Raw genomic sequence first — 12,685 nt, forward strand, 5'->3', positions numbered from 1 at the left:
TGGCCCTTTCAAAAACTATGGAGTATATTGTCATGAATAATTATTAACATTATTAATATGATGATTTATATGAATAACATTCTTAATATACATTATTTTCTTGTTGAAACAGTATGTATAAAATTATGTATTTGAAAGCGTGAACAAAAGACTTAGATTCGTGATACAGATTTAGAAGAATGGGAAAATATGTATGTGTGTGTCCATTTCATATTTTACCAAGTAAACAAAATCTCTGCTGTGTTAATCTATCCCAGGATCTAACCTGATAATTAAATCTCTGGTACCCATTGTATCATTCTCCCCAGCTCCTCTTTGTTCCTCGAAGGAACTGTACAATCTCCAGATTCACACACACAGGGAAAAGCAAAAAATAAAAAATAAAGAAAATGTGGTCGGTAGCCTGCCAAAACATATTCTTCTTAAAATATCCAAACAACTGATGCAAGAGTATTTTTTTCTGAAAATACCCAGGTAATGACTGCTTTCCCCCTTTACCTCATTAGCTGTATTATGAGTGTATTAGGATGTATTTATTCATATAACAAGGATATATATTAAGAATCTCTTTTGAGAAACTCTTTCTGAGTTTTCCAGCCATCTCCGCACCAAGGAAAATCCACAACTAACAAGACATTCCACTTTCTATAAATCTCTACACTTATCTGTAGCCGTGTAGTCAATAACTCATATGAGGGAGTTAATTAAAGAACAAACGCCAAAGAAAAGTGGGGGGAAAATGTCTTGGACTGATTATTAAAAAATCAGTAATAATATACTTTGTTTTCTTGTCAGAAACAATGTGTAGACAGTGCAGCTGTGTTAATACATCTGAGCTAGTTGTTGGGGACGTGTTAAGAGCAAAGCCTTTAGAGTCAGACAGACCTACATTCAAATTAAACTCCAAGCTTTGTTATCTACCACACGTTGGGCAAGCTACACCACTTCTCTGAGTCTTTTAACTTCATCTGTAAATCTGAATTAATTATACGACTTCTCATAGTATTGATGAGATGATCAAATGAGAAGACACGTGCAAATAACATCATGCCTGGTACGTTATGTGCTCAGTGAGTAACAGCTGTTACCGCTATTCATTGTTCACTGTAGGCATTCAGAAGACTGGAAAAGCTTTCAGTGTCCAGATGCCACTAGGTTAAGTGGATATTGCTATAAAATCATCATACTTTGTGGGTTGAATTTTAACTGAATTTACTAGAGAAATAGGCTTACTTTCAAACATTAATAGCTAATAGCAAATGCAACCAGCTATGAAAAAAATTATATGGAATTAGCTATCTCCTCCCACATCTTTACAAACGTGCGTACTCTGCTTGGCGTTCGGGTACAGTGAAGAGATTAAGATATGCTGATTTCTGGAAACCAATGAAGAAAATGATCATCAACCCAAAGTATGAAATACCAATAGTGAAATCTTATTAGCATGTTTCTAATAGCTTTTGCATTTGCTTGGGATTTGTTTTATTGTAAATAAAAATAGTTTATCCAAATTATATATATTTCAGATCCTCACCCCTTGCTCTATCTTGTGCAAGGCCAACTCATCCTACTAGACTCAGTTTTAGTGACACTTCTGGAAAGCTTCCCTTGGCTACCCATCCACAAAGATCTCTCACTGTCTTCCCTCTGCCCTTGACTCCAAAGTTAGTTATTCTTTTCCATCAATTCATCTTTCATAAAGTCTCTTGCATCTTCCCTTCCTCCTTTCTTCACACTACCATTTCCCAAAGCCATGCCGCATTACCTGCTGAGCTCCATTCAGTTGTTTTTCAAGTGTCTCCTAGTGACGGGTCTTTCCTGCATAAGATGGCCAAATCTAAGAAGAGACTTTGATCAGGTAACTCCACTTTCAAAACGTTCAGTGGCTCCCTATTGCTAGGATGCCTATAATGGCCAGATTTTTGACAGTGAAAGGAAATGTTATGAATAGGCTTAAACCAGAACCATGCAGGCAAACCAGAGCCAACCCATTGCCAACTGCATGCTTGCAAGCTTTCTCACTTAAATATTCCTGAGGGTAGACTCACAACTAAGCTCTCAAGCTTAAATTTCTCTTAAGCTTACATGTTGAAAATTTTTGACATTCTAACATTCTTACAAAAAATCAATGTTTGTTTTCATGTAAACATAATCTTTTAAGTCACAAAAACCTTTTCACACAAGCAAAAATCAAAGCATCTTTTGCAAAATCTCAGAGCAAAATTGACCTCAAAGAGAACTTACTGTCAGGACTCCTAAAAATCCCATTGCAGTGTTGTCTATGAGAGTGATGAATGCTGTCTCCTGAAGCAGAGAGAACACTGTTCACGAAGACCATGCAGTGAATGATGCTCGCTGGAGCTGAGTCATCAGTCCTTCTGTGGACTCACTACCCCTCCCATAAAAGCCTTCCCTATGGTGTCTTCAGAAGCCCATTTCCACGTCAACAATAATACATATACTTTCTCTCTTCTTTGTTCTCCTCAACCCTAGTCAGTCTTAGGATCCTGGTCCATTTGCTTTGATTACCATATAAAATACAAGATATCCAGTTAAATTTGAATTTCAAAAATGCAAGGAATGCTTTTTAGTATGTCCCATCCCATTCCATATTTGGATTAAAACTTAACTAGGTATTCAATATTTTTATTGGCTAAATCTGGCAGCCCGGGCTGTAAAGCCATTCCTGACCACCCTCCTCTCAGCCCCAGGACTTTGAGGTTCTTCTCAGTTTCTAGTACTAATTATCTAAGCCTCTATTTGACACTTACTCTATTCTGCATGTGTTTTTATTGATTTTTATATCAATATACTTCACTTCCTCGACTTGAAAACTCCTTGAGACTGAGGACACATCTATTGTATCTCTCTGTAATTCCATAATTCCTCACAGAAATTCTTGACCATAGGTGGTGATCATAAAAACTTGCTTATTGAGAGACATTTAAAACCAATGAACAAAACAGCCAACGATTTCTTAAGCACCTGCTTTCTGTTCCACTCAGAACTATGCTGTAAATCGCTTCATAAGTGAGTTAAGATGAAACATTTGCCTTCAGAGAGCTTATAGTTTAGTAAACAAAAATTTCACATCAAAAACCAGTACTGAATGGCCCAAAACAGTATATAATCAAGATCGTGCAGTACAGCCAACTAAGGACAATAGGTTATTACAAGACACTGAATACTGCTCCTTGTGCTGTGCAGTAAATCCTGTTGCTTATCTATTTTATGTATAGTAGTTTGTATCTGTTAACCCCACACTCCTAATTTATCCCTGCCCCCACCCCTTTCCCCTTTGGTAACAGTAAATTTGTTTTCTGTGTCTGTGAGTCTGTTTCTGTTTTGTATAGATTCATTCGTATTTTTTTTTAGATCCCACATATAAGTGATAACATATATTTGTCTCTCTCTGTCTGACTTGCTTCACTTAATATGATAATCTCCAGGTCCATCCATGTTGCTGCAAATGTTTCATTCTTTTTCATGGCTGAATAATATTCCATTGTGTATATACACCACATCTTTTTAAACCAATCATCAGTTGGTGGGCACTTCCATGTCTTGGCTATTGTAAATAGTGCTGCTAGGAACACTGAAGTGAATAGATCTTTCTGAAATTAGAGTTTTCATCTCTTCTGAGTGTATGCCCAAAAGTGGGATTTCCTGGATTAGATGGTATCTCTATTTTTAGTTTTTTAAGGAATTTCCATACTGTCTTCCATAGTGGCTGCACCAGTTTACATTCCCAACAACAGTGTAGGAGAGGTCCCTTTTCTATGAGATGGAAAATCTTTTATGTTGCTTTTGGATTGTCCCTACCTAAAAAAGTTGGTATCTTTAATATGTGTTTCTAATGTGTGCTTAATTTTGCAAAATGTGCTGGATACCATATGGCATTCTCTTACCAAAAAAGGTTCAAGCCTACAAAGCCTGCTGTTTAGGTTTTAATCAGTTCATGGAATTAAATGCATTGAACCACAAAATGCTTTCATGTGACAGATATTGGGATTCATGCTGAGCATCCGTGTGAAGAGCTGCTTGGACCTTTATAAGCGACATAATTTTATTAACTAAATAGACACTTAAGACAAAGAAATATGGTTTCAGCCCTCTAAAATGCCAAACGCATCCAATAAAATCTCTCGGAATGGGTGCTGGCAGGACTGTTCTGGCACAAGGCAAATTGTGTTGCTTACGTTAAGTTTCCCTAAGCTAAACAGGGAAGGAGATTCTTTTAGAGAGACGCTCTGGATGTGTTAGTTTGAGCTATATGCAATCTGACAATATGTAGTCTTTGCATGTGGTTCAACTGTGTGCAAGCATGTCCAGCCCTCATGACACATTGACCCTCATCCTAAAGGTAGAGCCAGAAGAAGGTCTCTTAAGACAGAATGATTTAGTACATTTTATCCAGAGGCCACAGCTTAGTCACTGGCCGTATATGACTTTGGCCTCTGTGGGCCAGTTTCTTTTGCAAATAGAAAGACAGTTGACTGAATGATGTCTTAGAACCTTCCCAACCTGACTTTCTGTAGCTCTTAAGCATCCAGGTGTTGAATCCGCCCCCTACTGGCCAACTGAAGACGCCCCTGGCAACGATGCCCAAACAACCTAGGTATGCCCGTCTTCCCTACGTACTCCTCTTCCCTGGTCACATAACGATCAGAAGACCCTGTCAAGAGGCACCTGCTCCCCGTGAGATCTGATGTGTTAGGACAGCACCATCTGTTTGTACTCTCTCACAAGTTAGTGCACAGTATCTCTATTATTTTTCTTCCATTTTCCTTAATTTATTAATCTCACTAATTAAATAATCAACAAAGGTGAGAGGATCCCACCTCCTTATCCCCACCTGGTGATGTCCAACCGGGATAACGGGCCCTCCAAGGTGGCCTGGGCAGGAGGCCTCTTGAAGGAGAAAGGGGGGAATGGAATGGGGGTTGGGAGGTGGGGGCGAGCGAGGGAGGAAGGAGGTCATCGTCTGAACTCCTGCAGGCGCTTGGCATCCAAACTGTGTGCGCAGAGAGGAAGGGAGATCTCTATCAGATCTCAGCTCCAGGTTTCTGGCTTGTGCAGGAAGAGGGAGATAAAAGAAAGTGTGCAATGTTGGTCCCTGGGGGATGTACCTGCTTACTAATTGTCTCCATGAGCTCTCTGCCTCTTCCCAAATGAATGTGTGGCGATTCAAGCTCAAACAAAGGACACATCCTGAATCTGACTTATTTACAACAGCCCTGCATGCACGCAGATTGGAATGGACTATCTTGGTGCCCATTTTGTCTGTTTCTGCTTCCTCCGTATCTTTCCTGCCTCTCCCTCCTGCCCTGCTGGATCTCAGTTCCTTCTACCTTCCTTTCCTCCTCTAGTTCCCTTTCTCTCATCTGCAATAATGTGTTTTATGTCCTCCATAATAAGGAATATGCACCTTGGAGTTCTGTTTCCATCTTTTGTTTGTTTACATTTTTTGAAAGAGAGCAATGTCCCTGGCATTACTCATTCTTCAGGGGACTACACATATTATTCGGATTAAAAGAAGAGCTCAGAGGAAATCCAGAAAATGAAAGATGCTAATCTTGGGCCTTGTCTTCCAGCCTACAAGGAAAAAATGAAGGAGCTGTCCATGCTGTCACTGATCTGCTCTTGCTTCTACCCGGAACCCCGCAACATGAACATCTACACTTACGACGGTGAGTTGCCTACAGCAGAAACGCCCCTGCTGGATGCATTTGTTTCTCTCTGACAGCTCCTGGTAGAATGAGATCAAGATTTGGCAGATCTTACGGTTGACTTGTCAGGTCTAGCTGTTAGGACTTACTGATTGCCTGTTGCTCAAAGCAGTATGAGTTTGATGCTAATAACAGCACCATTGATGTGTCTTAAGAAATAAAGCGAGTTGCTATCAGGTGCTACATCTAGCATTTCAACATCCAAAATACATCAGAGGCTTTTCCTTACAAATAACATAATACACTAGGCTGTAATTAGAGCAGATCACAATTTACAAGAAAATGCTGTATACTTTGAAAACTCGGGAGAGAAAATCAGCCACCAGCAGTTTTTGCTTTAGTATAATGGTCTTTCTAAAGTCCCCATATTTTGTGTATATGTCAACAACCTAACAAGTTCCAATAATAAAACTGACTTATAGCCAAAGCCCCAGATAAAGTGGATGTTTTTTTTAAATCCTAAAGAATTGTCAAGGCTGTGAACTTTATTTTGCAGTAAATCCCTTTGGGTTTGATTTAGCTGGATTCATTCTACTTAGTCTGATTTCCTTCCTGGCTCTGCTGCTATCCACATGACCCTGGGCAAGTAACTGAGATTCTTTGAGCTCCATTTAAGTCTAGTGTCTTCCTCCCAGTGTTGTTGTGGGGTTTCAGTGGCTTAATGCAGGTCTGTGGGGCTTAAATGGTCTCGTGTTTAGCCCGGAGCCTGGCCTCTTGTAAGCACTCAAAATGCTAGCTGTCATTAGCAATAATACCATCTTCACTTAACTCAGTCCATTTAATCAAAATGTTTGGTGCAGTTCTATGTGTCTTAGACGAAGCTGAGGCATGTTTGGCTCCCTGTTTGGCTCACGATGATTTTTCTTTCCCATATGTATAAAGAAATACATTAAAGATAAAGTGAAGGAGTCCATGGCAATTAACCCCTTCTGTGCCTTTAAAATATTCCCAGACTCAACGGCATTCTTCTTCCAAAATTATTCTATCATGGCACAAGCATCATAAATATGAACTGATTATTTCACAAGGAAATGTCTTTCATGCCAAAAGGTTTCGGCTTCCAGCCAAAAGTCTCATTAGAATACAGGCCCAATGCCTACTTTGTATAAGTTCATTCAGTCAACAAATACACTAGGCTGATCCCAAATCTGCTGGGAGTGGCTGTGACCAGTGACCAGCTCTCTTTCTCCTGAGACTCTAATATCTCATTATGTGTTGTCACTGAGGCTCTGAGGATGAAGACGGCTCTGGCCTCTTCCAGGAAATTGCGGCCCAACATACGTATAACCAGTAGCTGGAACCCAGTGTGGTTACGTGCTGAGACAGACGTTATACATGTTTCCTGGGAAACCCAGAAGACAGTGATGGTTTCTGCCCACTTAGGGATTGAAGAGGCGAAAACAAAAATCTGAAGTTATATGTTTATATATAAGCTGAGTCTTAGAAGTTGACTAGATAATTCAACATTGCTTGTGCACCACTTCCAAAAAGAATTGGTAGACAACTTCAAATTCCCAAAGTCTTTAACCTTGCCTTGTGTTTCTATATTAGCTAATAATCTGAAGTATTTATTGCAGACAAGTGTTATAACAAGAATTAATAATAATAACTATTATTATTATTGTCTACATTTATAAACACTAAGTGCTATGGCTTGTGCTTTACATTTAGTAACCTTTATACCTTTTCTTTTGGAATCTCTTTACAATTTAATTTCTTAACAGCTGTATTGAGGGAAACTGACATACAAAACACTGCACATATTTCACATATAAAATTTGATTAATTTGGACAAGTATCCTTTATCTGTTAATCTTCACAACAGTCTCATGAGGAAAGTGCCTTTTTATCTCCATCATTTAGGTGAGGAAATGAAAGCTTAAAGAAGTGAATTATCTCCCCCAGGATCACACAGCTAGGAAGAGGCACTATTTGGATGCAGATCCGGGCAGTTCTGATCCCAGAGTCTCTAACTCAATCCCTTTAGAAATTTCACCACCTTATCAAATCAGTTGTTTTGATTTGCCCATGTTCTCTTGAAATCCTTTTCCATCCATTTATAATTTTTATAGAATTGTATTTAAGATACAAGTATAAACTTGGATGCCTTCAGGAAATTTTTTAATATTTTTACGTTTGTGAAAAAAAAAAGTCTCTTTTAACAAACTTATTGAATTGATTTTGTCTATCTGATCTGTTGGCATTCAAGGATCTAAATAAGGTCAGTTGTTGTTCACCTGGGGTTTTATCTGACCACAGTCTCAAAATGAACTAACCAGGCTGCTAAAAGAACATTAATGGAAGCTAATATTTGCATCAAGAGAAGTAATATTTCAAGGTGGGGGGAATAGTTCACTGGTAGAGTGTGTGCTTGGTGTGCACAAGGTCTTGGGTTCAATCCCCAGTACCTCTATTAAAGGGGAAAAAAAAGAAAACAGAAGTGATATTTTTTCTCTGCTCTGCTCTAGTCAGAACTCACCTGGAGACCTGGCCAGCTTGGTTGCCACAATTTTCATGGGACATTAATAAATCAGCGAGCACCGTGAGGTTGGGGAGTGGTGCAGTGGTAAAGATCTCCAAGCAGCGCCACCTGAGGGCACTGCGGATGTTTTAGCCTTAGGGGAAGATTTGAAATGGAAAAATCATAACTGTTTTCAAAGACTTGAAAGATGGCTGTGCACAACAGAGACTGGCCTGACCCTGGATTGGTTCAGAGGACAAGACAAGGACCAGGGGGCTGAAATGAGAGAAGTGCAATCTGGGGCTCAAAATAAAAAATACTCATCTAAAAACGAGAGCTGTCCAATGAGCTTTTAAGCATCGTTACATTTTATGAAGCTGTAAGTTGTGTAATTACACGAATGTCCAAGTAGATGTGACCTCTCACTCTATTTTATATTATCGATCATATTCTTTTACATTACAAATCATATGATGCATTTATTTTTTAGTTTTTTTCATTTCATTATTATGCAAATTATGCAGTTAATTGATTTTAAATGGCTTTTAAATGTACTACAGAGTGGATAAATTAGATAAGCAGGTGTCGCCCCCTCCCTCCTCCGCCACAATGCCTCTTCCCCGGCTCCTGTCTACAGCTGAGTGATGCTGAAAGAGGACCTTCTAAGTAGCAACCAAACAGGAGCAAAGATATTACAGTGGGATCCTGTCTTATTGTCCTCATTAGACTGTAAGCACCCTGAAGACAGGGAGCCCCTTCACCGTGTCCTCCCCAGGGTGGGCACTGTCCTCCTTGAAGACTCAGACCAACAAACACACTGGAGGGCAAAACAGGGACTGGCAGGAGGCTTTGCACATCAGCCTTGACTGGGCCAAATATTTCCAACCATTCAGGAATTACATCGGTTCTAACACAGCAACTTGACTTCCGGCCACAGGATTATATAAGAGAACTGGAGGAACCTCATTGTTTTCCTCATTATTTAGTCTGAAAATGCCTCCAGCCATGGTCATTCTCCCCCCAAAAATAAATTAAATAAATAAATATAAATCCGTGCTACTTGATTTTCCTCTGAGACTCATATTTATTCAAAACGATAATAAAGTTTAGTTTAAAATCAATCCAGGCTCTTTTTTCCTGAATGTATCCATCATTATTCAACCCCCGATAGACATTGTTGAATTTCCCAACTCTGTAAATATGTATTCATTTAAAATATAGCCATAATTATACCAAAGAAAGAAGTCTATGTGTTCAGAAAAACATAGAGCAAATGATCATATGGAGCTTTTTTTTCCCTATTTGTCAGAATAACGAGGCTACTTTTAATTGCCAGAATTCAAATTATTTGAGTAAACCCACACTTGTTCTCGGGCTGCTTAACATTCTCCAATGTTCATCTCTCAGATATGGAAGTGAAGCAAATCAACAAGCGTGCCTCCGGCCAGGCTTTTGAGCTGATCTTAAAGCCACCATCTCCCATCTCAGAAGCCCCACGGACTTTAGCTTCTCCCAAGAAGAAAGATCTGTCCCTGGAGGAGATCCAGAAAAAACTGGAGGCTGCAGAGGAAAGAAGAAAGGTAACTTTTCCCATGGGTTTTTAAATACTGCTCTCCCCTCGCTCCCTTTCCCCACCCCACCTAGCCCCTCGCCAGCACACGCTTGCGCACACACACACACACACACTCTTCTGGCAGAAGTTCCAAGGGACAGTGTTGCCTGAATCTGCACCATTCCAACACATGTAGGTCTTCTAGACACAGAGCCAGGCTAGTTCAAGTAAAAACTGCTGTTTTGAGGCTACCAGAAATCTCAGAAACCAAATTCAATGCCCTAGTGCCCTTTTCCCATCTTGGATCCTTTTTGATAGACGCCTGCCTGCCTTGACCCATCCTCGATGCCAAGAAAGCTCAGCCTTAGGTAGCATCACTCCAGAGGTTGGGATGGGAAGTGGCGCCTAAGTGGTGATTCCTCTCTCCCAGTCTGCTTCTTGCCCCCCGTGTAGCGCATGGCTTTCTTTGGAACTAGAAATCACCAGATTCTCCCTCTGAGATATTTCCCACCCAGAAATGCTGTTCACTCCAGGATAAGGGCCAGAAGCTTGCCCCTGTCCTCAAGGTCTCACTCCCTGTCCTTCAGGTTGGTTCATCCAAGATCAGAGCCCTCTCCAGAATCTCTGGATATCTTCCTGTAACCATTTCTAAGCCTTGATGGCATTTTTTTCTCTTTTTCCATTGGTCCTAGTTTGTATTAGAGAGCTTTTCCTTAGAGAGCTAAATCTTTAATTTTCCACAATTGGATGACTAAGAAAAGCCAAAGGTATTAAAAATGGAGGGCACTCAGAAATCTCAAGGACTTTATACATAGAGACAGAAATTAGGTGTGAATATATATGTACCAGCTATTTGATTATGGTAATCTGTCCCATCGAGATGCTCTGGATTAACATAAATGAAATTATTTCAAATAATTCATTCCTATGTTGTATTTTCCACTGGCTTTATCATGATATATTTTTAGAATCATGTAATCACTAAGAATATGCTCCATGCATGGTCTTATGATTTGAATGGGAACTATGCATTTATAATTTTATTTTATTAAGATGTTTATCAAGAATCAGTCAATATATTAAGCACTTCTATGTTGGGTAGTTACAAAGTAAAACGAAGATGGTCCCTCCCCTAAAGACTGAATTCTCTAACAGGGAGTGCAGAACAAATCCCATAGTGTGTTTGCGTGTATGTGTGTATATATACATACACACACACACACGTATATTCATATTCATACATATGTAGTATCAAAACACAAAGCTCAAAGATTATAAATCCTAGATTAAATTTTCTAAACCCAAAAATGCTTTTTGTTTTAAGCTTTGTGGTTGGAAAATGTTTCTATATTGTGTAACATACTGATCACAATTTCAATTCTTACTCAAGTGAAGTTCTTTAAGCATTTGATAAATATTTCTACATATGTATTTATTGTATTTGATGAATTACGGTTGTTATAGATACTTTCAAACGGAGGAAATTAAGTTACTAATTCTAATACTGATACTAATAGAAGTTCCTATACATACACAGGAAATTGCTTTAAAAATGTGTGTCAGCTTCAGTTGGTGTTAGTTGTAGCTCTCTTCTCATAGTAAACCTCACTGAACTTACTCAGAGTTACAGTCCTTTAAGACTGTGCTGCCAACAGATACAAATAACTAACTACAATAGTAAGGAGCATGTTGCACTCAAGGCAATTTAAGTTCTCACCAAAACACTGGCATCTTACAGGTCACAGGTATAGGAATAGGTCATAGGTTGACAAATAGAGATGCTATGACTTGATTAGAATACAAAGTCAGTAACTGAGCTGAAGCTGAAACTTAAGAGGTGAAAATTCAACACCATGGTTCAGGATGTTGCTGGTGTATTTAATTCAAAAGAAATTATTAAAAGAAGAAGAACATACAGATGATCAAAATTCACTGGGCTTTCTCATTATATTCCCTGAGTTAACTAATTACTGACTTTGGTAAAAATTCATGCACCCTGACAATAAATTATCAACAACTACACAGTTAAACAATTGAATTGACCTAGAAATTTGCCACGTGGCTAAAAGACATTAACAAATGCAATCATCTAGCATTGTGGCACCCAGGAAAAATGTTTTTTGGAACCCTTTAAAATCAGTATTTCTTCACATTTCTGCTCTTATTAAAATTTTCAAGGCAAAAATTATTATATGGATTATGTCCTGGTGGTAGGGTTTTAATTAGAAGAAAATATAACTAATTAACAGAAAGTGCCAACTTAAGAAATCATTAATTGATTTTTTTCTAATGAGTTCTGCTCACTTAATTAGCACTCATTGGAAAAACTGTTAACTCTGTTTAAAGAGCCTTCAGCAAGTGTGTATATTTCAATAGCCATCTAAGTAAGGACATGCATATAACCAAAACCCAACTCAACTAGCTAAAGCAAAAAGAGGGTATGTAACTGAAAAGTCTTGGAGTGGTTACAGCTTCAAAAGCAACTTGATCCAGGAGATTGGTATTGTCAGAAAACTTTCTTTTTAGATCTTTCATTTCTTTCCACATCTAATTGGTTTCAATACCAGGGAATTTTATTTTCAAGCAGTCAGTCCAAAATTATTTTTCTCACCAGTTAGCAATTCCAGCAGAAAAAGAGCTTCTTTTCCCTCAGAGTTTTAACACAAAAGTCCTGAAATTGAGACCCAGTGACCTATCCTGGGTCTCATGCCCAACCCTGGGCCAGTCATTGTGGCCAAGGGAATGCAGTACTTTGATTGGCTAGCATGGATCACATGACCACCTCTAACCTGCAGAGGTATTGAGGTGAGATCCCTGGGGAGGGACGTGTGGAGGAATAGAGTCCCCAAAGAAAACTGAGGTGTCCTTACCAGAAGGCACCTACAATTTTTATCTGTAAATGTTTACTGTTACTATAACAATTAGAATAATTATTTAGCTCCT

The 12,685-nt window shown here is 38.9% G+C and overlaps 1 protein-coding gene across 1 annotated transcript in view; it reads left to right on the forward strand.

Annotated features, from left to right (window-relative positions):
* Nucleotides 1–12,685, forward strand: part of STMN2 (stathmin 2) — a 41,538-nt gene that overhangs the window by 12,481 nt on the left and 16,372 nt on the right. The window contains exons 2-3 of the mRNA XM_010951615.3: nucleotides 5,595–5,690; nucleotides 9,598–9,770. Coding sequence (XP_010949917.1) covers nucleotides 5,595–5,690; nucleotides 9,598–9,770 — 269 coding nt within the window. The remainder of the gene's footprint in view (nucleotides 1–5,594; nucleotides 5,691–9,597; nucleotides 9,771–12,685) is intronic.

The sequence above is a fragment of the Camelus bactrianus genome, chromosome 29, assembly GCF_048773025.1.
Source record: "Camelus bactrianus isolate YW-2024 breed Bactrian camel chromosome 29, ASM4877302v1, whole genome shotgun sequence".
NCBI classification, from domain to species: Eukaryota; Metazoa; Chordata; class Mammalia; order Artiodactyla; family Camelidae; genus Camelus; species Camelus bactrianus.